At 37.5% G+C, this 26,103-nt stretch overlaps 1 protein-coding gene across 2 annotated transcripts in view; it reads right to left on the bottom strand.

The window, feature by feature from the left end:
• Window positions 1-26,103, bottom strand: part of KLHL4 (kelch like family member 4) — a 150,920-nt gene that overhangs the window by 13,372 nt on the left and 111,445 nt on the right. For both annotated transcript variants that reach the window (XM_003824444.4, XM_008978156.4), the window contains exons 7-9: window positions 24,238-24,462; window positions 22,761-22,923; window positions 20,897-21,109 (exon numbers count right to left, since the gene is read on the bottom strand). In XM_003824444.4, coding sequence (XP_003824492.1) covers window positions 20,897-21,109; window positions 22,761-22,923; window positions 24,238-24,462 — 601 coding nt within the window. The remainder of the gene's footprint in view (window positions 1-20,896; window positions 21,110-22,760; window positions 22,924-24,237; window positions 24,463-26,103) is intronic.

The raw sequence follows: 26,103 nt of genomic DNA, 5'->3' as shown, positions 1-26,103 counted from the left end.
TTAAAGAAGCTCAACAGGATTCAAGAGAAAGCTGAAAACCAATACAAAGAAATCAGAAAACCAATCCAGGATATGAATGATAAATTTGCCAAAGAGATAGAGTTTTTAAAAAAAGAAAAAAAAAAGAAACTCCTGAAAAGGAAAATTCATTGAAGGAATTACAAAATACAGATGAAATCTTCAACAATAGACTAGACCAAGCAGAAGAAAGAATCTCAGAGCTTGAAGACAGTACTTTTTAATTTATCCAGTCAGACAAAAACAAAAAAAAAAATAGAATTAAAAAGTGAGCTAAGATTTTGATAAGTATGGAACTATGTAAAATGTCCCAACTTACAAATTATAGGTATTCCTGGGGGAGAAGAAGAAACCCCAAAGTCTGGGAAACTATTTGAGAAAATAATTAAGGAAAACTTCCCTAGTCCAGGAAGAGATCTAGGTATCTTGATACAAGAAACTCAAAAAACTCCAGAGAAACATTGTAAGAAGAATCTCACCAAGACATACAGTCATCAGACTAAGTTCAATATGAAGGAAAAAAATCCTAAAATCAGCAAAAGAAAAGCATATAGTAACCTATAAAGGAAACCCCATCAGACTAACAGTGGACTTCTGAGCAGAAGCCTTACAAGCAAGAAGAGACTGGGATTTTATTTTCAAGCCATTTAAGGAAAAAAGCTGTAAACCCTGACTTGTGTATACTGCCAGAATAAGCATCATAAATGAAGAAGAAATAAAGTATTTTGCAGGCAAGCAAACACTGAGAAAATCTGTCACCACTAGACCAAACTTACAAGAAATGCTCAAGGAAGTTATAAACATGGATACAAAATTTGTTCCATACTTGCCATAATAAAAACATCTGAAAGTATAAAACTCAAAAGTCGTATAAAACAATTACACAAATAAGGCTACAAAGTAGCTATATAACAATTAATATTATGACAGGAATAAGACCTCGTGTCAATATTAACCATGACTGTATATGGATTAAATATGCCAATTAAATAGGTTGACAAAATGGATTAAAAAAAGATCCGACCATACACTTCTTACAAGAAACTCACCTTATTGATAAAGACACTTGGAGACTTAAGTTAATGGGGTGGAAAAAAATATTCAATTTAAATGGAAAACAAAAGCAAGCCAGAGTAGTTATATTTACATCTGATCAAGCAAACTTTAAATAAACAACAGTTTAAGAAGACAAGTAATGTCATAATATAATCATGAAGAAATCAATTCAACAAAAGATGTAACAATCCTAAATATATATGCACCAAATACTGGGGCACCCACATTTATAAAACGAATATTACTTAAGAAAAGAGCTAGGAAGCAATGCAATAATAGTGGGGTACTTCAACATCCCACTGACAGCACTAGGCAAATTATTGAGGCAGAAAATCAACAAAGAAACACAGGAAAATGGCCTTGGCAAAAAATTCCTGACTAAGACCTCAAAAGCACAGGCAATGAAGGCAAAAATATACAAATGGGACTTAAGTAAAAAACTTCTGCATGGCCATGGAAAGAATCAATAGCGTGAACAGAGAATCTTCAGAATGGGACAAAATATTTGCAAAGTATGTATGTGGCAAAGGGCTAATATCTGGAATTTAGAAGGAACTCAAACATCTCAGTCATAATGAGAAAAACTCAAATAACCCTATTAAAAGTGGTCAAGTAATATGAAGAGACCCCAATTTTTAGAAACAACATATAAATGGCCAAAAAGCATATGCAAAAATGCTCAACATTACTAATCATGAGAAAAATGTGAATTAAAACCACAATGAGATACCATTTTATACCAGTAAAAATGGCTATTAATAAAAAGTCAAATAATAACAGATGTTGGCAAAGATGCAGAGAAAAGGGAACACTTACACACTGTTGGTGGGAATGCAAATAAGTACAATCTTTATGGCAATCAGTATGCAGCTTTCTCAAAGAGCTAAAAATATATCTACCATTTGATGCAGCAATCCCACTACTACGTATCTACCTGAAGGAAAATACATCATTATACCAAAAGATACCTGCACTTATAGGTATAGTGCAGCACTATTCACAATAGCAAATATATGAAATCAACCTAAATGTCCACCAATGGATGATTGGATTAAAATTATTATGCACACACAAACACACACACACACACCCACACACACACACACACACATATACATACACCATGGAATACTACTCAGCCATAAAAAAATCATGTTTTAAATAATCATGTCTTAAACAAAATAACTCAGAAACAGGAAGTCAAATATCACATGTTCTCAGTTATAAGTGAGAAGTAAATAATGCATACACATGGATATAGGAAGTAGAGTAGTAGACACTGGAGACAGAATAGTGAGGCAGGTGGAGGGTGGTGAGAAATGAAAAAATACTTAATTGGTTCAATATATACTATTCAGATGATGGCTACACTAAAAGCCCAGACTTCTCCACTTTGCAGTAGGTCCATGTTGCAAAACTGTACTTATACTGCCTAATTTTTTTAAATTTAATTTTATTTTATTTTATTAATTTCCAGGGTACATGTGCAGGATGTGCAAGTTTGTTACATAGGTAAAGGTGTGCCACGGTGGTTTGCTGCACCTATCAATCCATCACCTAGGTATTACACCCAGCATGCATTAGCTATTCTTCCTTATGATCTCCCCGACCCCCACACTCCCCTGACAAGCCTCAGTGTTTGCTGTTCCCCACCCTGTGTCCATGTGTTCTCCTTGTTCAGCTCCCACTTATAAGTGAGAACAGGAGGTGTTTAATTTTCTGTTCCTGCATTAGTTTGCTGAAGATAATGGCTTCCAGCTTCATACATGGCCATGCGAAGGATATGATTTCATTCCTTTTTATGGTTGCATAGTATCCCATGGTGTATGTGTACCACATTTTCTTTATCCAGTGTATCATTGATGGGCGTTTGGGTTAATTATATGTCTTTGCTATTATGAATGGTGCTGTAATGAACATATGCATGTGAGTATCTTTATAATAAAATGACTTATATGTCTTTGGGTATATACCCAGTAATGAGATTGCTGGGTCAAATGGTATTTCTGGTTCTAAATGTTTGAGGAATTGCCACACTGTCTTCTACAATGGCTGAACTAATTTTACATTCCCACCAACAGTGTAAAAGCATTCCTATTTCTTCAGAACCTCACCAGCATCTATTGTTTCTTGACTTTCTAATAATTGCCATTATGATGGGCATGAGATGGTATCTCATTGTGGTTTTGATTTGCATTTATCTAACGATAAGTGATGTTGAGCTTTTTTTCATGTTTGTTGTTCTCATGTATGTATTCTTTTGAGAAGTGTTGACAAAGCTGACAAAAACAAGCAATGGATAAAAGATTCCCTATTTAATAAATGGTACTGGAAGAACTGGCTACCCATATGCAGAAAATTGAAACTGGACCCTTCCTTACACCTTATACAAAAATTAACTGAAAATGGATGACATGGTTTGGCTATGTCCACACCCAAATCTCATCTTGAATTGTAGCTCCCATGATTCCCACGTGTTGTGGGAAAGACCCAGTAGGAGATAATTGAATCATGGTGGCAGTTTTTCCCATACTGTTCTCATGGTAGTGAATAAGTCTCACAAGTTCTGATGGTTTTATAAGGGGAAACTCATTTTGCTTGGCTCTCTGATTCTCTCTTGCCACCACCATGTACGAAGTGCCTTTCACCTTCTGCCATGGCCTCCACGGCCACATGGAACTGCGAGTCCATTAAACCTCTTTTTCTTCCCAGTCTTGGGTATGTCTTTATCAGCAGTGTGAAAATGGTCTAGTACAGTACATTGGTACCAGTAGAGTGGGGCACTGCTGAAAAGATATCTGAAAATGTGGAAGTGACTTTGGAACTGGGTAACAGGCAGAGGTTGGAACAGTTTGGAAGACTCAGAAGAAGATAGGAAAATGTGGGAAAGTTTGGAACTTCCTAGAGTCTTGAGAGTTGCTGAATGGCTTTGCCCCAAATGCTGATAGAAATGTGGACAATAAAGTCCAGGCTGAGGTGGTCTCAGATGGAAATGAGGAACTTGTTGGGAATTGGAGCAAAGGTGACTCGTGTTTTGTTTTAGCCAAGAGACTGGCAGCATTTTGTCCTTGCCCTAGAAATTTGTGGAACTTTAAACTTGAGAGAAATTATTTAGGGTATCTGGTAGAAGAAATTTATAAGCAACAAAGCATTCAAGAGGTGCTATTAAAGGCATTCAGTTTTATAAAGGAAGCAGAGCATAAAAGTTCAGAAAATTTTCAGCCTGACAATGTGATAGAAAATTTCTTTTTCTGAGGAGAAATTCAAGCCGGCTGCAGAAATTTGCTTAAGTAATGAGGAGCTGAATGTTAACTGCCAAGACAATAGGGAAAATGTCTCTAGGGCATGTCAGAGATCTTCATTGCAGCCCCTCCCATCACAGGCCTGGAGGCCTAGGGGGAAAAATGTTTTCCCCATGCTGTGTGCAGCCTAGGGACTTGGTGCCCTGCAATTACAGCTGCTCCAGCTGTGGCTAAAAGGAGCAAATGTAGAACTCAGGCTGTGGCTTTGGAGGGTGCAAGCCCCAAGCCCTGGCAGCTTCCATGTGGTGTTGAGCCTGCAAGTGCACATAAGTCAATAATTGGGGTTTGGGAACCTCTGTCTAGATTTCAGAGAATGTATGGAAATGACTGGATGCCCAGGCAGAAGTTTGTTGCAGGAATAGGGCCCTCAAAGAGAACCTCTGCTAGGGCAGTGCAGAAGGGAAATGTGGGGTCAGAGCCCCCACACAGATTCTCTACTGGGGCATCACCTAGTGGAGCTGTGAGAATAGGGCCACTGTCCTTCAGGTCCTAGAATGGTAAATCCACTGACAGCTTGCATTGTGCACCTGGAAAAGCCTCAGACACTCAATGCCAGTCTGTGAAAGCACCTGGGAGGGAGGCTGTACCCTTCAAAGCCACAGGGCCAGAGCTGCCCAAGACCATGGGAACCCACCTCTTGCATCAGTGTGACATGGATGAGGGACATGGAGTCAAAGGTGATTGTTATGGATCTTTAAGATTTGACTGCCCTGCTGGATTTTGGACTTGCATGGGGCCTGTAGCCCCTTTGCTTTGGTCATTTTTTCCCATTTGTAATGGATGTATTTACTCAATGCGTGTACCACCATTGTATCTAGGAAGTAACTAACTTGCTTTTGATTTTACAGGCTCACAGGCAGAAGGGACTTGCCTTGTCTTGGATGAGACTTTGAACTGTGGACTTTTGAGTTAATGCTGAAATGAGTTAAGAATTTGGAGGACTGTTGGGAAGGCATGAGTAGTTTTGAAATGTGAGGACATGAGATTTGGGAGTGGTCAGGGGTAGAATGATATGGTTTGGCTGTGTCCCCACTCAAATCTCATCTTGAATTGTAGCTTCCATGATTCCTACATGTTGTGGGAGGGACCCAGTGGGAGATAATTGAATCACGGGGGCCTTCCCTACCTGCCTCACCTAAGATATTGTTTGCAAAAGCCATTTTGTTAATTTCCAATGCGCTGTAATTCATACGAAAAGTGACAGTCTATAGTTATAACAGGTGAATGTGCAATAATCTGTCTTGGAAAATTACAGACAGGAAGATAAATAGTCTAAGTAACTGAAAACCCAGCTTAGAGTTAGCACATCTGTGAACACATGTGCAGTGCAGTTTCTCTCATACTGTTCTCTTGCTAGTGAATACGTCTCATGAGATCTGATGGTTTTATAAGAGGAAACCTATTTTGCTTGGCTCTCTGTTTCTCTCTTGCTGCTACCGTGTAAGAAGTGCCTTTCGGCTTCCACGATGATTGTGAAGCCTCCCCAGCCACGTGGAACTGTGAGTCCATTAAACATCTTTTTCTTCCCAGTCTCAGGTATGTCTTTATCAGCAGCATGAATATAGACTAATACAATGGATTGGAGACTTAAATGTTTAACCCAAAACTATAAAAACCCTCACCAGACTAAGAATAAAAGAAAACTACCTCACCCTGATGAAGGTAGTATATGGAAAACCAAGAGCTACTATCATACTTAATGTAAAGTATTTCCTGTAAGAACAAGAACCACATTTACCACTTTATTTGACAATTAGAAATTTTAAACAAGAGCAATTAGGCTAAAAAGAGAAATAAAAGTCAGGCAAATTGGAAAGGAAGAGATTAAGAAAGACATCAATAAAGGGAAAGATAGCTTTTGCTTATGGAGCGGAAGCCTTAATATTGTTAAGATATCAACACACTCAGTTGGGTGTGGTGGCTCACGCCTGTAATCCTAGCACTTTGGGAGGCTGAGGTGGTCAGATTGCTTGAATCCAGGCATTTGAGATCAGCCAGGGCAACATGGCAAAACCTTGTGCCTACAAAAATTACAAAAAATTTTGCCAAGTGTGGTGGCACATGCCTGTAGCCTCAGCTACTAAGGAGGCTGAGGTAGGAGGATTACATGAACTTGGGGAGCATGCAGTGAACCATGATGGCACCACTGCATTCCAGCCTTGGTGACAGATGGAGACCCTGTCATTAAAAAAAATATATCAATACACAATGTGATCCACAGATTCAATGCAATTTCTATCAAAACTCCAATGGCATTTTTGGCAGAAATAGAAAAATTCATCCTAACTCCATATAGAATCTCAAGAGACCCAAAGTAGCAAAAACAATCTAGAAAATGAACAAAGTTGGAGGTTTACTGCTTCCCTGATTAAGAAGTTTAGTATACTAGCTACACTAATCAACACAGTGAGGTACTGGCATAAAGACAGACATAAAGACCAATGGAACACAGTACAGAGCCCAGAAATAAACCCTTACATATATGGTCAAAAAAATTTTGACAATGGTGCTGAGGCCACTGAATGGGGAAAGGAGAGTCTTTTCAACACATGCTAATGGGAAAACTGGATATCCACATGCAAAACAATAAAGTTGAATCTTTACTCAATAAAGAACAAATAAACTAATGGGTCAAAGGCCTGAAGGTAAGAGGTACAGTTGTAAAATTCTAGGTATAAAATATAAATAAAAAGCTTGATGAACTTGTATTTGACAATCATTTCTTAGATAAAACACCAAAAGAACAGTCAAAAAGAAAAAATATATAAATTGAACTTCATCAAAATTAAAAATATTTGTGCATCAGAAGACATTATCAACACAGTGACCAGGAAATCCATGAAACAGGAGAGACTATTTGCAAATCATACATATGATAAGGAACTAATTTCCAGAATATGTACAGAACTACTATAATAATGATATTCAGCCTTAAAAAGGAAATGAAATTCTGACACATATTACATAAACCTTGAAGAATTATGCTAATTGAGATATGACAATCATAAAATAATAACTATTTATGATTCCACTTTTATGAGGTAACTAGAATAGTCAAATTCATAGAAACAAAAAGTAGAATAGTGGTTACCAGTGGCTGCAGAGAGGTAAAAATGTACAGTTATTGTTTAATAAATACAGAGTTTCAATCTGAGCAGATGAAAAATGTTGTAGAGATGGTTGGTAGTGATATTTGCAAAACAGTGTGTATATGTCACTAAACTGTACTCTTAAAATATTTAAAATAAAATATCCTTATTATGTATAATTTGCCACAAAAATTAGCACTATTGAGAGGTGATTGGTTATTGCTTATGCTAACTGTAGAGAGAACTAATGTGGTTTTCTTCAGTGTCACATATATTTGAATCTAGTATATTATAGTATTATAGTGTATTACAATCAAATATGTATTATCTGAGGCAGTGATTGACCATGTTTATGGTTTGTATAATCTTAAAAAAATAAGTTGCATCTCTTAATAACTGATTTTAGAAGAGGCATTCCAGTTATACACTGAGTGCTAGAGAGCCAGTCATTGAGAATAAAGTTTTTAAAGTGCTACAGATCAGAATTCCCTATAAGAAACTATTAGCTTTAATTATCAATTATGTGTCAGTGGTACATTTATCAGAAAAAAAATAATATTCATCCTTTTTCTTTAGACTCTTCTGCCTAAATTCTATCCTTTATGTCATTGTTTGACCAATTTCTTCCAAGTTGCTTTTTTCATGATATTCCAGCTCTTCTCAGTTTAATTTTCCCTCTGCCTAAAAGATAAAATCTCAAAACGTCTACCTTGGCATTAAGGGACATCAGACACTGTGGTCCTTAATTCCGTTCTGAGTTGCACTTCCAACTGAACTGAATTGCCTATTTCCACCCAAAGTGTCTGCTCTAACTGAAAAAGCTGTCTCCTTCTTTACTTCAATGGTTTTGATTGTGATTTTTTTCTCCTAAATTTGTATGCCTGCAAAATACAAATTCTACCCATTCTATAAATTTTCCTTGAGGATGCCATTCCACAATTATGTCTGTTTCCAAAATTATGCTCACCTTAGTGTAAATTTGTCATTTGGTCTTAGGTTAATATTATTTAACTATTTTGTGTATGTATACAGTTTTTCTGTCTTGAAAGGGAATGTAAATGGTGTAACTACACAGTCATAACATTTATTTTAATCAAGATACACACTATTCATACAAGTGAGTGTCTCCCATTCAATGAAATTACCTTTGGGAAACAAAATACTTATTGCAAGAGAGTCATTGCAATAAGTACTTCTGTATATTATAAAATACAGAATTATATTATTAATTTCTGTATAATAATTCTTTCTGTATATTTTGTGATGGTAAGTCATCATCTCTTTACAGATTAATTTCATTTGATTTTAAAACCAATAAATTTATTTTTATGTTGTTAATGCTATTTTTGAAATTTCTACTGGTGTTTAATGAACAGGTGGTATTTAGTTGCATGAATAATTTCTTTAGTGGTTATTTCTGAGATTTTGGTGCACCCATCACCAAATGTGTAGACTTTATCCCTCACGCTACTCCCACCCTTTCCTCTGAGTCCCCAAAGTTCATTGTATCATTCTTATGCCTTTGCATCCTCATAGTTTAGCTCCCACTTATGAGAGTATATAATGTTTGGTTTTCCATTTCTGAGTTACTTCACTTAGAATAATGGTCTCCAATTCCATCCATGTTGCTGTGAATGCCGTTATTTCATTCCTTTTTATGGCTGAGTAGTATTCCATATATCCCATTTTCTTTATCCACTCGTTGATTGATAATTGACAGGCATTTGGCTGGTTCCATATTTTTGCAATTGCAAATTGTTCTGCTATAAACATGTGTATGCAGGTATCTTTTTTGTATAATTACTTCTTTTCCTCTCGATAGATACCCAGGAGTGGGATTGCTGTTTCAAATGGTATATCTACTTTTAGTTCCTTAAGGAATCTCCACACTGTTTTCCATAGTGGTTGTACTAGTTTACATTCCCACCAATAGTGTAAAGTGTTCCCATTTTACCACATCCATGACAACATTTATTGTGTTTTGATTTTTTGATTATGGCCATTCTTGCAGGAGTGAGGTAGTATTGCATTGTGCTTTTGATTTGCATTTCCCTGATCATTAGTGATGTTGAACATTTTTAAAATATGTTTGTTGGCCATATGTATATCTTCTTTTGAGAGTTGTCTATTCATGTCCTTAGCCCACTTCTTAATGGAATTGTTTGTTTTGTTCTTGCTAATTTGTTTGAGTTCCTTGTGGATTCTGTCCTTTGTTAGATGTAGATTGTAAAGATTTTCTCCCCCTCTGTACGATATCTTTTTACTCTGCTGATTATTTCTTCTGCTGTGCAGAAGCTTTTTAGTTAAGTCCCATCTATTTATCTCTGTTTTTGTTGCATTTGCTTTTGGGTTCTTGGTCATGAAGTCTTTGCCTAAGCTAATGTCTAGAAGGGTTTTTGCAATGTACCATCTAGAAATTTTATGGTTTCAGGCTTTAGATTTAAGTATTTGATTTGATCCATCTTGACTTAATTTTTCTATAGGGTTAGAGATGAGGATCCAGTTTCATTCTTCTATATGTGGCTTGCCAATTATCCCAGCACCATTTGTTGAATACAGTGTCCTTTCCCCACTTTATGTTTTTCTTTGCTTTGTCAAAGATCAGTTGACTGTAAGTATTTGCCTTTATTTCTGGGTTCTCTATTCTGTTCCAGTCATCTATATGCCTAGTTTTATACCAGTACCATTTTGTTTTGGAGAGTATGGCCTTATAGTATAGTTTGAAGTTGTGTAATGTAATGCCTCTAGATTTGTTCATTTTGCTTAGTCTTGCTTTGGCTAGGCAGGCTCTTTTTTGGTTTCATAGGAATTTTAGAATTGTTTATTCTAATTCTGTGAAGAATGCTGGTGGTATTATAAAGGCAAATGCATTGAATCTGTAGACTGCTTTTGGCAGTATGGTCATGATCATAATACTGATTCTACCCATCATGAGCATGGGATGTAGTTCCATTTGTTTGTGTCATCTATGTTTTCTTTCAGTAGTGTTTTGTAGTTTTCATTGTAGAGGTCTTTCACCTCCTTGGTTAAGTGTATTCCTAAGTTTTTGTTGTTGTTGTTGTTGAAGCTATTGTAAAAGGGGTTGAGTTCTTGATTTGATTCTCAGCTTGGTCACTGTTTTTGTATAGCAGAGCTACAGATTTGTGTATATTAATTTTTTTCCATAAATTATTGGAGTACAAGTGGTATTTCGTTACATGAGTAAGTTCTTTAGTGGTGATTTGTGAGATTCTGTTGCACCCATCACCCAAGTAGTATACACTGCACCATATTTGTAGTCTTTTATCCCTGGCTACCTCCCACTCTTCCCTTGCCCAGTCCCCAAAGTCCATTGTATCATTCTTGTGCCTTTGTGTCTTCATAGTTTAGCTCCCACATATCAGCGAGAACATACAATGTTTGGTTTTCCATTCCTGAGTTACTTTACTTAGAATAATAGTCTCCAATCTCATCCAGGTTGCTGCAAATGCTGTTAATTGATTCCTTTTTATGGCTGCATAGTATTCCATTGTGTATATATACCATAGTTTCTTTATCCACTTGTTGATTGATGGGTATCTGGGTTGGTTCCACAGTTTTGCAAGTGTGAATTGTGCTGCTATAAACATACATGTGCAAGTATCTTTTATGAATAATAACTTCATTTCCTCTGGGTAGATACCCAGTAGTGGGATTGCTGAGTCAAATGGTAGTTCTACTTTTAGTTCTTTAAGGAATCTTCACACGCTTTTTCATAGTGGCTATATTATTTTACGTTCCCACCAGCAGTGTAGAAGTGTTCCCTGTTCACCGCGATCACACTAGCATCTACCGTTTTATGATTTTTTGATTATGACCATTCTTGCAGGACTAAGGTGGTATTGCATTGTGGTTTTGATTTGCATTTCCCTGATCATTAGTAATGTTGAGCATTTTTCATGTTTGTTGGCCATTTGTATATCTTCTTTTGAGAATTGTTTATTCATTTCCTTAGCCCACTTTTTGATGGGATTGTTTGTTTATTTCTTACTGATTTGTTTGAGTTCATTGTAGATTCTGGATATTAGTCCTTTGTCAGATGTACGGATCGTGAAGATTTTCTCCCACACTGTGGGTTGTCTCTTTACTCTGCTGACTGTTCCTTTTGTCGTGAAGAAGCTCTTTAGTTTAATTAGGTCCCACCTATTTAGCTTTGTTTTTATTGCATGTGCTTTTGGGCTCTTGGTCATGACATCCTTGCCTAAACCAATGTCTAGAAGGGTTTTTCCAATGTTATCTTTTAGAATTTTTATAGTTTCAGGTCTTAAGTTTAAGACCTTAATCCATCCCAAGTTGATTTTGTATAAGGTGGGAGATGAGAATCCAGTTTAATTCTCTTATATGTGGCTAGCCTATAATCCCAGCATGATTTGCTGAAAACAGTGTTCTTTTCCCACTTTATGTTTTTGTTTGCTTTGTCAAAGATCAGTTGGCTGCATTTGAGTTTATTTCTGGGTTCTCTATTCTGTTCCACTGGTCTATGTGCCTATTTTTACACCAGTACCATGATGTTTTGGTGACTATGGCTTTATAGACTGGTTTGAAATCAGGCTGTGAGATGCCTCCATATTTGTTCTTGTCCTTAGTCTTGCTTTGGCTATGAGGGCTCTTTTTTGGTTCCATATGAATTTTAGAATTGTTTTTTCTAATTCTGTGAAGAATAATGGTGCTATTTTGATGGGGATTGCATTGAATTTGTAGACTGCTTTTGGCAGTGTGGACATTTTCACAATATTGATTCTACCCATCCATGAGCATGGGATGTGTTTCCATTTCTTGGTGTCATCTATGGTTTCTTTCAGCAGTGTTTTGTAGTTTTCCTTGTAGAGGTCTTTTGACCCCTTGATTATGTATATTCCTAAGTATTTTATTTTATTTTTTTGCAGCTATTGTAATAGGGGTTGAGTTCTAGATTTGATTCTCTGCTTAGTTGCTGTTGGTGTATAGAAGAGCCACTGGTTTGTGTACATTAATCTTATATCCAGAAACTTTGCTGAATTCTTTTATCAGTTCTAGGAGCTTTCTTGAGGAGTCTTTAGGGTTTTCAATGTGAACGATCATATCATCAGCAAACAGTGAGAGTTTGACTTCCTTTTTACTGATTTGGATGCCCTTTATTCCTTTCTCTTGTCTGATTGCTCTGGCTATGACTTCCAGTACCATGTTGAAGAGGAGTGCAGACAGTGGGCAGCCTTGTCTTGTTCCAGTTCTCAGAGGGAATGTTTTCAACTTTTCCACATTCAGTATTGTGTTGGCTGTGGGTTTGTCATAGATGGTTTTTATTACATTAAGGTATGTCCCTTGTATGCTGATTATGCTGAGAATTTTAATCATAAAGGTTGCTGGATTTCGTCAAATGCTTTTTCTGCATCTTTTGATGTGATTATGTGATTTTTTAAAAATTATTTTTATGAGGTGTACCACATTTATTGATTTGTGGATGTAAAACAATCCCTGCATCCCTGGTATAAAACTAACTTGATCATGGTGTATTATCTTTTTGATATGCTGTTGGATTCTGTTAACTAGTACTGTGTTGAGAATTTTTGCATCTATGTTCATCATGGATATTGGGCTTTAGTTTTCTTTTTTGGTTATGTCTTTCCTGGTTTTGGTATTAATGCTGGCTTCATAGAATGAATTAGGGAGGGTTCCTTCTTTTTCTGTCTTGTGGAATAGTGTCAAAAGAATTGGTATCAATTTTCCTTTGAATGTCTAGTAGAATTCCACTGTGAATCTGTCTGGTCCTGGACTTTTTTTTTGTTGGTAATTTTTCTAGTTACCATTTCAATCTTGCTGCTTGTTATTGGTCTGTTCAAGGTATCTAATTCTTTCTGATTTAAGCTAGGGGAGTTGTATTTTTCCAGAGATTTAGCCATCTCTTCTAGGTTTTTTAGTTTATGTGAGGGAAGGTGTTCATAGTACCCTCAGAGGATCTTTGGTATGTCAGTTGTAATATCTCTTGCAATTCTTAGTGAGGTTATTTGGATTTTCTCTCTTCTTTTCTTGGTTAATCTTGCTAATGGTCTATCAGTTTTATTTATCTTAGCACCAGCTTTTTGTTTCATTTATCTTTTGTATTTTTTTGGTTTCAATTTCATTTAGTTCTGCTCTGATCTTTTTGTGATAAAATTTCCAGGTGTTTTTGTGCTTCTTGTATTTGGATGTCTAGGTCTCTAGCAAGACCAGGGAAGCTTTCCTCAATTATTCACCCAAATATGTTTTCTAAGCTTTTAGAATTCTCTTCCTCAGGAACACCTATTATTGTTAGGTTTGGTTGTTTAACATAACGCCAGACTTCTTGGAGGCTTTGTTCATATTTTCTTATTCTTTTTTCTTTGCCTTTGTAAGATTGGATTAATTAAAAAACCTTGTCTTTGAGCTCTACATTTCTTTCTTTTACTTGCTCAATTACATTCTGAGACTTTCCAGGGCATTTCACACTTCTGAAAGTGTGTCCAAAGTTTCCTGGATTTTTGATTGTTTTTTTCTTTAAGCTGTCTATTTCCTTGAACATTTCTCCCTTCACTTCTTGTATCATTTTTTGGATTTCCTTGCATTGGGCTTCGCCTTTTTCTGGTCCCTCCCTGATTAGCTTAATAACTAACCTCCTGAATTCTTTTTCAGATAAATCATGCATTTCTTCTTGGTTTGGATCCACTGCTGGTGAACTAGTGCGATTCTTTTGGGGGGTGTTGAAGAGCCTTGTTTTGTCATATTACTAGGCAGGGTTGGTTTTCTGGTTCCTTCTCATTTGGGTAGGCTCTGTCAGAGGGAAGGTCTGGGGCTGAAGACTGTTTTTTCAGATTTCTTTTGTCCCACAGGATGTTCCCTTGCTGTAGTACTATCCCCCTTTTCTTATGGATGTGGCTTCCTGTGAGCTTAACTGCAGTGATTGTTGTCTCTATTCTGGGTCTAGCCACCCAGCAAGTCTATCTGAATCCGGGCTGGTACTGGGGGGTGTCTGCACAGAGTCCTGGGATGTGAACCATCTATGGGTCTCTCAACATGGATACCAGTGCCTCTTCCAGTGGAGGTGGCAGGGGGTGCAATGAAGTCTGTGAGGATTCTTAGCTTTGGTGGTTTAATGCTTCATTTTTGTTCTGGGTGGCCTCCTGCCAGGAGGTGGCACTTTCCAGAAAGCATCAGCTATGGTAGTATGGAGAGGGACTGGCCGTGGGTGGGGCCCTAAAACTCCCAAGATTATATACCCTTTGTCTTCTGCTACCAGGGTAAATAGGAAAGGGCCATCAGGTGGGGGTGGGGCTAGGCATGTCTGAGCTCAGACATTCCTTGGGTGGGTCTTGCTGCAGCTGCTGTGGGAGATTGGGGTGAGATTCCCGGGTCACTGGAGCTGTGTACCTAAGAGGATTATGGCTGCCTCTGCTGAGTCATGCAGGTTGTCAGGGAAGTGGGGGAAAGCCAGCAGTCACAGGTCTCACCCAGCTGCCGTGCAAACCAAAGAGCTGATCTCATTCCCACTATGCTTCTCCCCAACAGCCCCAAGTCTGTTTCCAGGTGGAGGATGAGACGGGCTTGAAAACTTGCCCCAGGATACCTGCTTCCATGCTGCAAAAGAAAAGGGCTTGGTTCTTCCCCCACCTGTGGAGTCTGCACACCAAATTTGTGCCCTCCCCCAATTTCTGGCCAGGAGGCTTCTCACAGTGTTCAAATTGTTACAAAGTTCAGCTAAAGATTTCCTCCTCCCTGTGGAGTTTTATGCCCTGCTTCTCTGGCCAGCCTCCAAATGTATCCCTGTGGTACCAGGCAGGAATGGCCTGCTAGGGGACCCAGCAAGCTCACAGGGACTTTCTGCTGCTTCCTCTACCCCTGTATTTCACTCGACCCTCTAAATTGCCTCAGCTCCAGGTAAAGTTGGAAACTTCTCCTGCAAACAGACCTTCAGCTTCTCCAGTGGGTGTGTTTGGGAGAGGAGGCTCTCCCTTTCACACTTCTGCAGTTGGGCCACTCACAGAACTTGGGGTGTCTCCTGGGTCCTGCAGGAGCAGTTAGTTTTCTTCAGATGGTCTGTGGGTCCTCTCAGGATTGCTGGTTTGTTCTTGCAGTCCATCTGGAACTAAAATTCACAACGCGAGCCTCTGCACGCTGCTCTGTCTGTAGCTGCAATCTTCTCCTGCCTCACGTCCACCATGATGATTCCAATTCTGATTTGTGTACATTAATTTTGTAACCTGAAACTTTGCTGAATTCATTTACCAGTTCTAGGAGCTTTCTGGATGAGTCTTTAGGGTTTTCTAGGTATACAATCATGTCATCAGCAAACAGTGACAGTTTGACTTCCTTATTACCAATTTGGATGCCCTTTATTTCTTTATCTTGTCCGACTGCTCTGGCTAGGACTTCCAATACTATGTTGAATAGAAGTTGTGAAAGTGGGCATCATTGTCTTCTTCCAGTTCTCAGGGAGAATGCTTTCAACTTTTCCCTGTTCAGTATTATGTTGGCTGTGGGTTTGTCATAGATGGCTTTCATTACCTTAAGGTAAGCCCCTTCTATGCTGATTTTGCTGAGAGTTTTAATGATAAAGGGATGCTGGACTTTGTCAAAGGGTTTTACTGCATTTATTGAGATGATTATGTGATTTTTTAAAAAAATATTTTTATGAGGTGTATCACATTTATTGACTTGTGGATGTTAAACAATCCCTGCGTCCCTGGTATAAAACTAACTTGATCATGGTGTATTATCTTTTTGACATGTTGTTGGATTCTGTTAACTAGTATTGTGTTGAGAATTTTTGCATCTATGTTCATCATGGATATTGGGCTGTAGTTTTCTTTTTTGTTATGTCCTTTCCTGGTTTTGGTATCAGGATGATACTGGCTTCACAGAATGATTTACGGAGGATTCCCTTTTTCTCTATCTTTTGGAATAGTTTTAGTAGCATTGGTACCAATTCTTCTTTGAATGTCACATAAAATTCAGCTGTGATTTCATCAGGACCTAGATTTTTTTGTTGGTAACTTTTTAGTTACTGTTTCAATCTTGCTTCTTATTATTGGTCTGTTCAGAGTTTCTATTTCTTCCTGGTTTAATCTAGGATGGTTGCATATTTCTAGGAATTTATCCATCACCTCTAGGTTTTCTAGTTTGTGTATGTAAAGGTGTTCCTAGTAGCCTTGAATGATCTTTTGTGTTTCTGAGATATTGGTTGTAATATCTCCCATTTCATTTCTAATTGGGCTTATTTGAATCTTCTCCTTTTTTTCTTGGTTAATTTTGCTAATGGTCTATTCATTTGGTTTATTTTTTTCAAAGAACCAGCTGTGTGTTTTCTCTTTTGTATTTTTTTGTTGTTGTTGTTTCAATTTCATTTAGTTCTGGTCTTTCTTTTCTTCTGCTGGGTTTGTTTGTTGTTTTTTCTCTAGTTCCTTGACGTGTAACCCTAGATTGTCTATTTGTGCTCTTTCAGACTTTTTGATGTAGGCATTCAATGCTATGAACTTTCCTCTTAGAACCACTTTTCTGTTTCCTAGAGGTTTGGAGAGGTTATATTATTATTATTGTTCAGTTCAAATAATTTTTTATTTCAATCTTGATTTCACTGTGACCCAATGATCATTCAGAAGCATGTTATTTAATTTCCATGTACTTGCATGGTTTTGAGGGTTTCTTCTAGAGTTGATTTCCAATTTTATTAGACTGTGGTCTGACAGAGTACTTGATAAAATTTCAGTTTTCTTAAATTTACTGAGACTTGTTTTGTGGCTTTTACTGAGACTTGTTTTGTCATATGGTCTATCTTGGAGAATGTTCCATGTGCTGATGAATACAGTGCATATTCTGCAGTTGTTGGGTAGAATGTTCTGTAAATATCTAAGTCCATTAGTTCTGGGGTATAGTTTAAGTTCATTGGTTCGTGTTGACTTTCTATCTTGATGACCTGTCTAGTGCTGTGAATGGAGTACTGAAGTCCCCCACTATTATTGTGTTGCTGTCTATCTTATGTCTTAGGTCTAGTAGTAATTGTTTTATGAATTTGGGAGCTCCAGTGCTAGGTGCATATATATTTAGGATTGTGATATTTTCCTGTTGGACTAGTTCTTTTATCATTACATAAGGTCCCTCTTTGTCTTTTTTAACTGCTGATGCTTTAAAGTTTGTTTTGTCTGATATAAGAATAGCTATTCCTGCTCATTTTTTTGTGTCCATTTGCATGGACTATCTTTTTTCCACTCCTTTACCTTAAGTTTATTTGAGTCCTTATTTGTCAGGTGAGTCTCTTGAAGACAGCAGATATTAATTAGTGAGTTCTTATCAATTTTGCCATTCTACATCTTTTAAGTGGAGCGTTTAGGCCATTTTACATTCACCGTTACTATTGAGATGTGAGGTACTATTCTATACATTGTGCTATTAATTGCCTGAATACCTTGGTATTTTTTTCACCATTTTTGTTTTATATGTCCTGTGAGATGTATACTTTAAGGAGACTCTATTTTTCTGTATTGTGAGGATTTCTTTCATGATTTAGAGCTCCTTTTAGCAGTTCTTGTAGGGCTGGCTTCATAGTGGCAAATTCTCTCAGCATTTGTTTGTCTAAAAAAGACTCTATCTTTCCTTCATTTATGAAGCTTAGTTTCACTGGATACAAAATTCTTGACTAATTGTTTTGTTTAAGGAGGCTAAAGATAAGGCCTCAATCCCCTCTAGCTTGTAGAGTTTCTACTAAAATATCTGCTCTTACTCTCACAGGTTTTCCTTTTTAGGTTACCTGGTGCTTTTCCCTCACAGTTCTTAAGATTATTTCCTTTGTTTTGACTTTAGATAACCTAATGAATATGTGCCTAGGCGATGATTTTTTTGTGATAAATTTCCCAGATGTTCTTTGAGCTTCTTGTGTATGGCTGTCTAGATCTCTAGCAAGGCCAGGGAAGTTTTCCTTGATTATCCCCTCAAATATGTTTTCCAAACTTTTAGATTTCTCTTCTTTGGGAACACAAACTATTCATCTGTTTTGTCATTTAACATAATCCCAATCTTCTTGAAGGCTTTGTTCATTTTTTTAAAATAATTTTTTTCTTTATCTTTGTCGGATTGGGTTAATTTGATACACTTGTCTTCAAGCTCTGACATTCTTTCTTCTACTTGTTTGATTCTATTGCTGAGATTTTCCAGTGCATTTTGCAATTCTCTAAATGTGTCCTTCACTTCCAGAAGTTGTAATTGTTTTTTATGTTTTCTATTTTATGTATGTGTGTATTTATTTATTTATTTTTTCAATGGAGTCTCGCTCTGTTGCCCAGGCTGGAGTGCAGTGGCATGATCTCAGCTCACTTCAACCTCTGCCTCCCAGGTTCAAGTGATTCTCTTGCTTCAGACTCCTGAGTGGCTGACATTGAAGGCAACTGCCACTGTGCCAGGTTGATTTTTGTATTTTTAGTACAGAAAGGGTTTTGCCATGTTGGCCAGGCTGGTCTCAAACTCCTGATCTCAGATGATCCTCCGACTTTGACCTTCCAAAGTGCTGGGATTATAGGCATGAGCCACCACACCTAGCCTGTGACTGCTTTTTATTTATGCTATCTATTTCACTGGAGAATTTTCCATTCATATTCTACATGATTTTATTTATTTATTTATTTATTTGATGTGTTTAAGTTGGACTTCACCTTTCTCCTGTACCTCCTTGATTGGCTTAATAGTTGACCTTCTGAATTCTTTTTCTGGCAATTCAGATACATCATCTTGGTTTGGATCCATTGCTGGTGAGCTACTGCGATCTTTTGGGGATGTTAAAAAACCTCATTTTGTCATACTACCAGAATTGTTTTTCTGGTTCCTTCTCATTTGGGTAGACTATGTCAGAGGGAAGATCTGGAACTCAAGGGCTGCTGTTCAGATTCTTTTGTCCTATGGGGGTGATCCCTTGATGTGGTGCTCTCCCCTTTCCCCTAGGGATGGGGCTTCCTGAGCACCAAACTGCAGTGATTGCTATTTCTGTTCTGGATCTAGCCACCCAGCAGAGCTACTGGGGTGGGGAGTGTCTGCCATGAGTCCTGTGATGTGATCCATCTTCAGGTCTCTCAGCCATGGATACTAGCACCTACTCTCGTGGAGGTGGCAGGGGAGTGAAGTATGCTCTGAGGGTCCTTGGTTGTATTTTTGTTTAGTATGCTGGTTTTGTGTTGGTTGGCCTCCAGCTAGGAGGTGGCACATTCAAGAGCCCATCAGTTCCGTTTGTATAGGAAGGATACAACTTTGCCTTAGGCTTAGGCAGTGGGCAGGGCCATAGAGCTATCAAGAAATTATGACCTTTGTGTTTGGCTACCAGCGCATAAAGAGAAAGACCATCAGGTGGGGGCAGGGTTAGGCATGTCTGAGCTCAGACTCTCCTTGGGTGGGGCTTGCTGCAGCTGCTGTGGGGGATGGGGTGTGGTTTTCAGGCCAATGGAGTTATGTTCCCAGGGGGATTATGGCTAGCTCTGCTTTGTCACATAGGCCACCGGGAAAGTGGGGGAAAGCTGGCAGCCACAGGCCTCACCCAGCTCCCATGCAGCCTGCAGCCAGAAAGGCTGGTCTCACTCCCACTGCACCCTCGCTCAACAGAACCTAGCTTATTTCAAGGCAGCCAGTGAGCAGGGCTGAGAACCTACCCCAGGCCATAAGACTCCCAGCTGAGAAAGCAAGCAGGCTCACATTGCTACGGCTATCCCTGCGCAGCAATCCACCTCCCTCAGAGGGTCTGTGGATTCTCTTGACTTTCCTGTGATGTTCCTGCGGTAGTTCTTAGAGCAAAAGTTCACGATATGGTTCTCCACACACTGCTCTGTCTATATGAGTGGGAGCTGCAAGTTATTCCTGGCTCCTATCTGCCATTTTTTCCCCAATCTCAGTAAACTTATTTTGATTTGAGTCTCCTGAATTGGTTGAGTGATGTAGCTTGGCATAAAATTTATTTGTTTACCACTTTGTCTTATTATTTTATAGTGTGACTATTTAACAATAAGATGACATATTCTTTTTACATATTCTATGCTGAATCTGAAATGTATACGGAATATTTAAAAAATATATTTTTAGTCTAAGAGAAAGTGTACAATTGTACAGAAGATAAATCCACTACAAGGATTAGCATTTATTGGAAGACTACTTTCTGGTTGTTTAAAAATGTAATTAAACACTGTCCATTAAAAATAAAAATAAAAAATTAAAATTAAAATTAGCTAAGATCCCATATTTGAAAGAGCCTGGAACAGGAGGGGACTAGAGTCTTAGAGGATCTCAGCTGGGAAAGGACTTGTTCTCCCTAGATTCCCGTTGTACTATTTAATTTTCTTACAGTGGGCATAGAAATAAACTGATTTCCATTTAAAAGAAAAAAAATCTTTCTATTTCTAAAAAATTAAATAACCAAATAATTACATACAGAAGGAAATAGAAAAAACTTACCGTTCCACACAGTCAGAAAGCCTGGAGCAATGGTTGGAAGCAGGGGCATCATGCCCCCCTACAACATATAAGAATCCATTGTATGTGGCAACTCCCACACCTCCACGTCTTTTGGACATTGGAGCACACAAACTCCACTTGTTAGTGTGTGGGTCAAAGTATTCCATTGATTTGAGGCAGGAACTTCCATCACGTCCACCAATAGCATATAATCTAGATAAAAAGACAGAATTGTGTGTATGTATATGTGTATGTATACATATACACACAAAATGAATGCATAGAATGAGAGTGAGAGAACTTTGTACAAAGCTTTTCAAGTTTCTGAAGGGTCTGACTATATATTCTACTCCTACACTATTATGCAGTGAATAGCAGAAGTTTGTGAATAGATCATTACCTGAGGGCACCTGTTAAAATCTATCCCAACCCAAATCTCCCTTTTTCACTATCTTTATCACAGTCATTTTAACATAATTGAATAAAAGATTCCATGGGATATGAGGCACAGAAAAAAAGAGGGAAAGATCAAAGGGATTGGCAGGATAGTTCCAAAGACCAACTCCAACAACTTTACAATTTTAGCAGGGTTAAACTACCTAGGAGCAGAATCCATTGTTTTTATGTATGACTTTATATTTGCATTAAAAAATTATCACTTAGAAGACATTAGCTTAATAAACAACTAAGGAAAGAGGATAGAACCTAGAAACTAGATTTTTTTCCCTTGTAAGTGATATTGGCTATGACATTTCTCCCATACATTTTAAAATGCCATTCTTTTGATAAGTAGTATTTTTAATATAATTTTAAAGTTATCATGTATTAATAAAGAAGACAGACATTTATTAATCCATATTCCTATAACTTCCCTTCATGCTGAGTTGTAAACAATAGCAACTCAGCAAAGCACAATTAAATAGGTCAAATTTCATGTTTTCATCCTGTTCTGTATTAGGTAGGAGATTACATAACTGAATCACCTGACATTATTCAGGTGAGGCCACAGATAGATTTAGGAGTAGCTTAAGCTCTAAGACACTTTAAAACTGGATCTCCTCTTAACTCTGGACATTTCCTATTTATTTCTGTGCAAGGTTCTAAAAACAATGCGTTGACATTTTGACTGAGACCATATCTATGATAATGTATTGGCTTCATGCATAGTCAATATAAACACACAAGGCTGTCTCTGGCAACTGACCCAACCTATTGTCTGAAACTCGCATGATTCATGACCCTCTTATATGCTGGTCATTGTCTCCAAAGTTCCCTTGTCAGAAAGCACATAATACCTGGTAACAATTCAAGCTCTTAGAAACTTCTAACATCATCATGTTTTAGTATAATATCTCGGAAGTGATAGGCAAGTGACAGGAAGAGGTAAATATTCAGGAAGGGTGAGACTAGGTAGGATTCTATATTTAGGAACCCTGAACACTCAGGAGAGGGATTGTTGAAAGAATAAAAGAATCACCTTGTTATATCCATAGACAGACTAAAGTTTTGATAAAAATAAATCATAATGTAAAAAAGTAGTAACTTCTTGAGGGTAAAATTAGAACTGGCTTGCCTATAAAAGCTGGGTCGGGGCTAGGATTCAGCATTTCTAAATACGAAAGGTGGATGCTGCTGGTCCCAGGACCACACCTTGATTAGCAAGGGCATACAGAATATTTAATCAAGTATTTATTTTAGACAAGTATTTTCAGTCCTAATGGAGAGTTCCAATGAAGACCTTTTATTATTGATAACAAGTACATCCAGGTTATTTGGAATGCTAATTGATTGGATGGATCATGTCACCGAAGTTCTATACTATATGACCTGGGAGCAATGAACATGTGTGTTTCAACTTACTCACTTGTTGTTTAATGCAACAACACCAACTGTGCTTCTAGGAGTTGACATACTGGCTACATAATTCCACTGTCGTCCCTCAGGGTCCCATCTTTCTACAGTATTTAGATAGCTCCATCCATCATGACCACCTACAGCATACATTGGTCCTTCAAGAGTGGCTACACCTAAAAAAATTAAAATAATATGTGGGTTCACCTAGGTATGCCACACACAGAATATTGTTTCATTTTGCAAGCAATTAACTGCTTAAATTTTTTTGTTTTGCTTATTAAACGATTTTGCATACATATGAATAGTTTACTGACTCTGTTGTAAAGCTAAGTATGGTTTTCTAACCCTGTGAAACTTTCAGTTTTAGTTACTATATCATAGAAGGGTACTATTGTTGTAACACTGAAGTCAAAAGAGGCAGTAGAATGCACCATTTAAATTACACTAGATATGTAATTTAAAAAGCTGGCTTTTTCTGGCAAAATTTCAATATTGTTTGTTGATATAACATGTAGATACAATGTGATGTTGATTCTTAGATAAACCTTAGAATTACAGGCTGACTGTAGTAGGTCTTTATAACCTCTGGTGTTTAATATAGGGATAAAAAGATTCCTGTGAGCTAACTTACAGACAGAGCTTTTTAATGTTTAGTTAGAAGTTTGTTTTTTCAAATATTATGAATAGCCCATTTCTGCTTCGCATCTGCTTTGATAATTTACATAATTGTTTTTTTCCCCACCTTCACTATCCCAATCAACCTCTCAGTGGTATATCATCATCACCTCTCCTACCTATTTGCTAATATCAATTATATTGAAAAATAAGCTTGCTCTGATTTCTCTGCAGGACCTTTCTAAGCTATGTCTAGGAATAACACTGACATAACTGAACTGAATAATTATATCGTGTATTATTTGGCAGAGTCAATTTATCAGGATAATTGGGGCAAGCAATACCATTCCTGGATCTGCTGCTTTTTAGCTCTATAAAAATCAGATTAAAAAAAAGGAAATTTTTCTGTTGTTCAGCCAACTCTTATGATATTGCAAAAATATGGAGCCTAGTATAAAGAACGAGGTATCCTGACAAATATTCAGGAGAATCAAAGTTCTCCACTATGGGCACATGATTCATCTAACTAGAAACACAATCCCTCGCAATAGTCAAGTACTTTCCTCTCTAAATTGAGCTTAGAAGAAAACTCCTTGCTGTAGTTGTATATTATTTTATAATAAATCCCTTTGAAATGTTGTTATCCTTTTTAGAATGAAACCCCTTTAAAATACTGGTGGAAGGGAATCAGGAGTAACCTGAAACAATCACAAATGTCTCACAGGCTTTTGTCATTTCCTTAAGTTTTTCATCATTTTGGAGACATTTTCACTAAGGATTTGGCTAAATCCCAATAATGTGCTGCTAGATTTAATTTTTAAAAACTCTACTTACTATACATTCTTGAAAAATACATTACGTTAAGCTCTTACCTAAGCCGTGCCGATGTGTTGACATGGGAGGCATCACAGTCCAGATTTTGCCAACTGGATTAAAACATTCCACTGTATTCAAAGTTTTTAAACCGTCTCTTCCTCCCACGACATAGAGCTTATTATCAATAACTGCAACTCCAAATTGAAGCCTACGGCCATTCATGGTGCCAATATGTAGCCAACTGTTGGTCCTGAGGTCATATTTTTCAATAGTAGTAGTACCTGACAAAGGGATATTGAACAACGGTAAAATCTACTTTTATTGAAATTTTGAATTGGTATTATTCACATTATAATTATGTACCCATAACTTACAGCACAGTATCAGTGATTACAATTCAAATTAAGTAAGTAGCTCAGGTAATTCTACAACCTGGGAGACAAAGCAAAGGATAATCTTTTACCACTTCTGGACCCAAATAGAAGAGTCAAAATAAAATGTTTTATGTAATATGTTTGGTTTATACCCTTATAACACTGGCTTTGGCTATACTATTCTACTGGTAGTATCAACACAAGTGTCAAATGACATAATTTACAACAAAATACCTTGGATTCTATTATTGAATGTTTGCACATCTGTTACAGATTTAATTACTTATGACCATTCAACATATTAATTTATGCTTTTTAAATTTGTTTTGGGTGTGTGTGTTTATTTGTGTGTGTGTGTTTGTGTGTATGTGTGTGTGTGTTTATTTAAAAGACACGTAACTAAAGGACCAGGAATGAAAATTATTTTTAAACGGGCCTTTAGCTGTGTGTCGTGGCATGCACCTGTAGTCCCAGCTACTTGGGAGGCTGAGGTCGGAAGACCACTTCAGCCCAGGAGGTGGAGGCTGCAGTGGGCCAAGATCACACCAGCCTGGGTGACAGAGTGAGACTCTGTCTATATAAATAAATAAATAAATAAATAAATAAAATTCAAAAAATGTTAAATGGGCCTTTGGTGTTGATTCACATAATGTTCCATGATGGTAATGATACAAGAGGTAGAGAGAAATTATTTATGCAGATAGTGAGGTCAAAAGAATCCTTGGTGGAATGACCTTTCTAATCAAAAGCAGCCCCCCAAATCATTTATTTTCTAACAAAGAGCAGCCTGAAAAATCAAGCTGCAGACATAGATAAGCAAGCTGGAAGCTTGCACAGGGGAATGATGGCAGCTGCACCGATAGGAAAGGGCTACCTTGGGGGCAGGCATTTCCAACATGGAGGCTTTATCTTCCCTTTTATTGTTACCACGTGTACAGTAAGAAAGAAATGGGTATCATGGCGAGTTTAGGCAGAAAACCCACCTGCATAATAAAAGATTGGTGTGGGGGCTGCCAGAGATTCGTGCCCTATGCAAATGGCACACCTGGTCCTAACCAGTCTTTTGCGCCCTATGTAGAACAGGCACCACCTCCTCACCAGCTCATCTATAAACCCCCCTGCATTTCAGCACAGATCTGGAAACCCATTTTTCCAGGACCCTTCTCTGTAGCAGAGAGCTATTCTCTTTCTTTTGCCTGTTAAATTTCTGCTCTTAATCTCACTCTTTGTGTGTCCATGTCTTTGATTTCTGTGGCCATGAGACAACGAACCTCAGGTGTTACCCCAGACAATGAACCTGCTTCAGTAGCACAAAATATTACAGTTGAGAATATAGAATTACAAGGTATTACTTTCTTTAAGTGTTAATATAATTGTATTTTCTATTCAATTACTAATGTGCAAAGTTTACTGCCATAGTATACTGTCACTATTGACAAAGTAAACTATCACTACTGTCATAATGAATTGTCACTTCAGTAGGCAATGCTTCTTACCATTCATTCATAATAGTTGTTGCTATTTTTAGTAAAAGCTGATTTTGCACAA

Source organism: Pan paniscus, chromosome X (assembly GCF_029289425.2).
Source record: "Pan paniscus chromosome X, NHGRI_mPanPan1-v2.0_pri, whole genome shotgun sequence".
Lineage (NCBI taxonomy): Eukaryota > Metazoa > Chordata > Mammalia > Primates > Hominidae > Pan > Pan paniscus.
The sequence above is the reverse complement of the archived record's forward strand: the minus strand, read 5'-3'. Positions and strand labels throughout refer to the sequence as shown.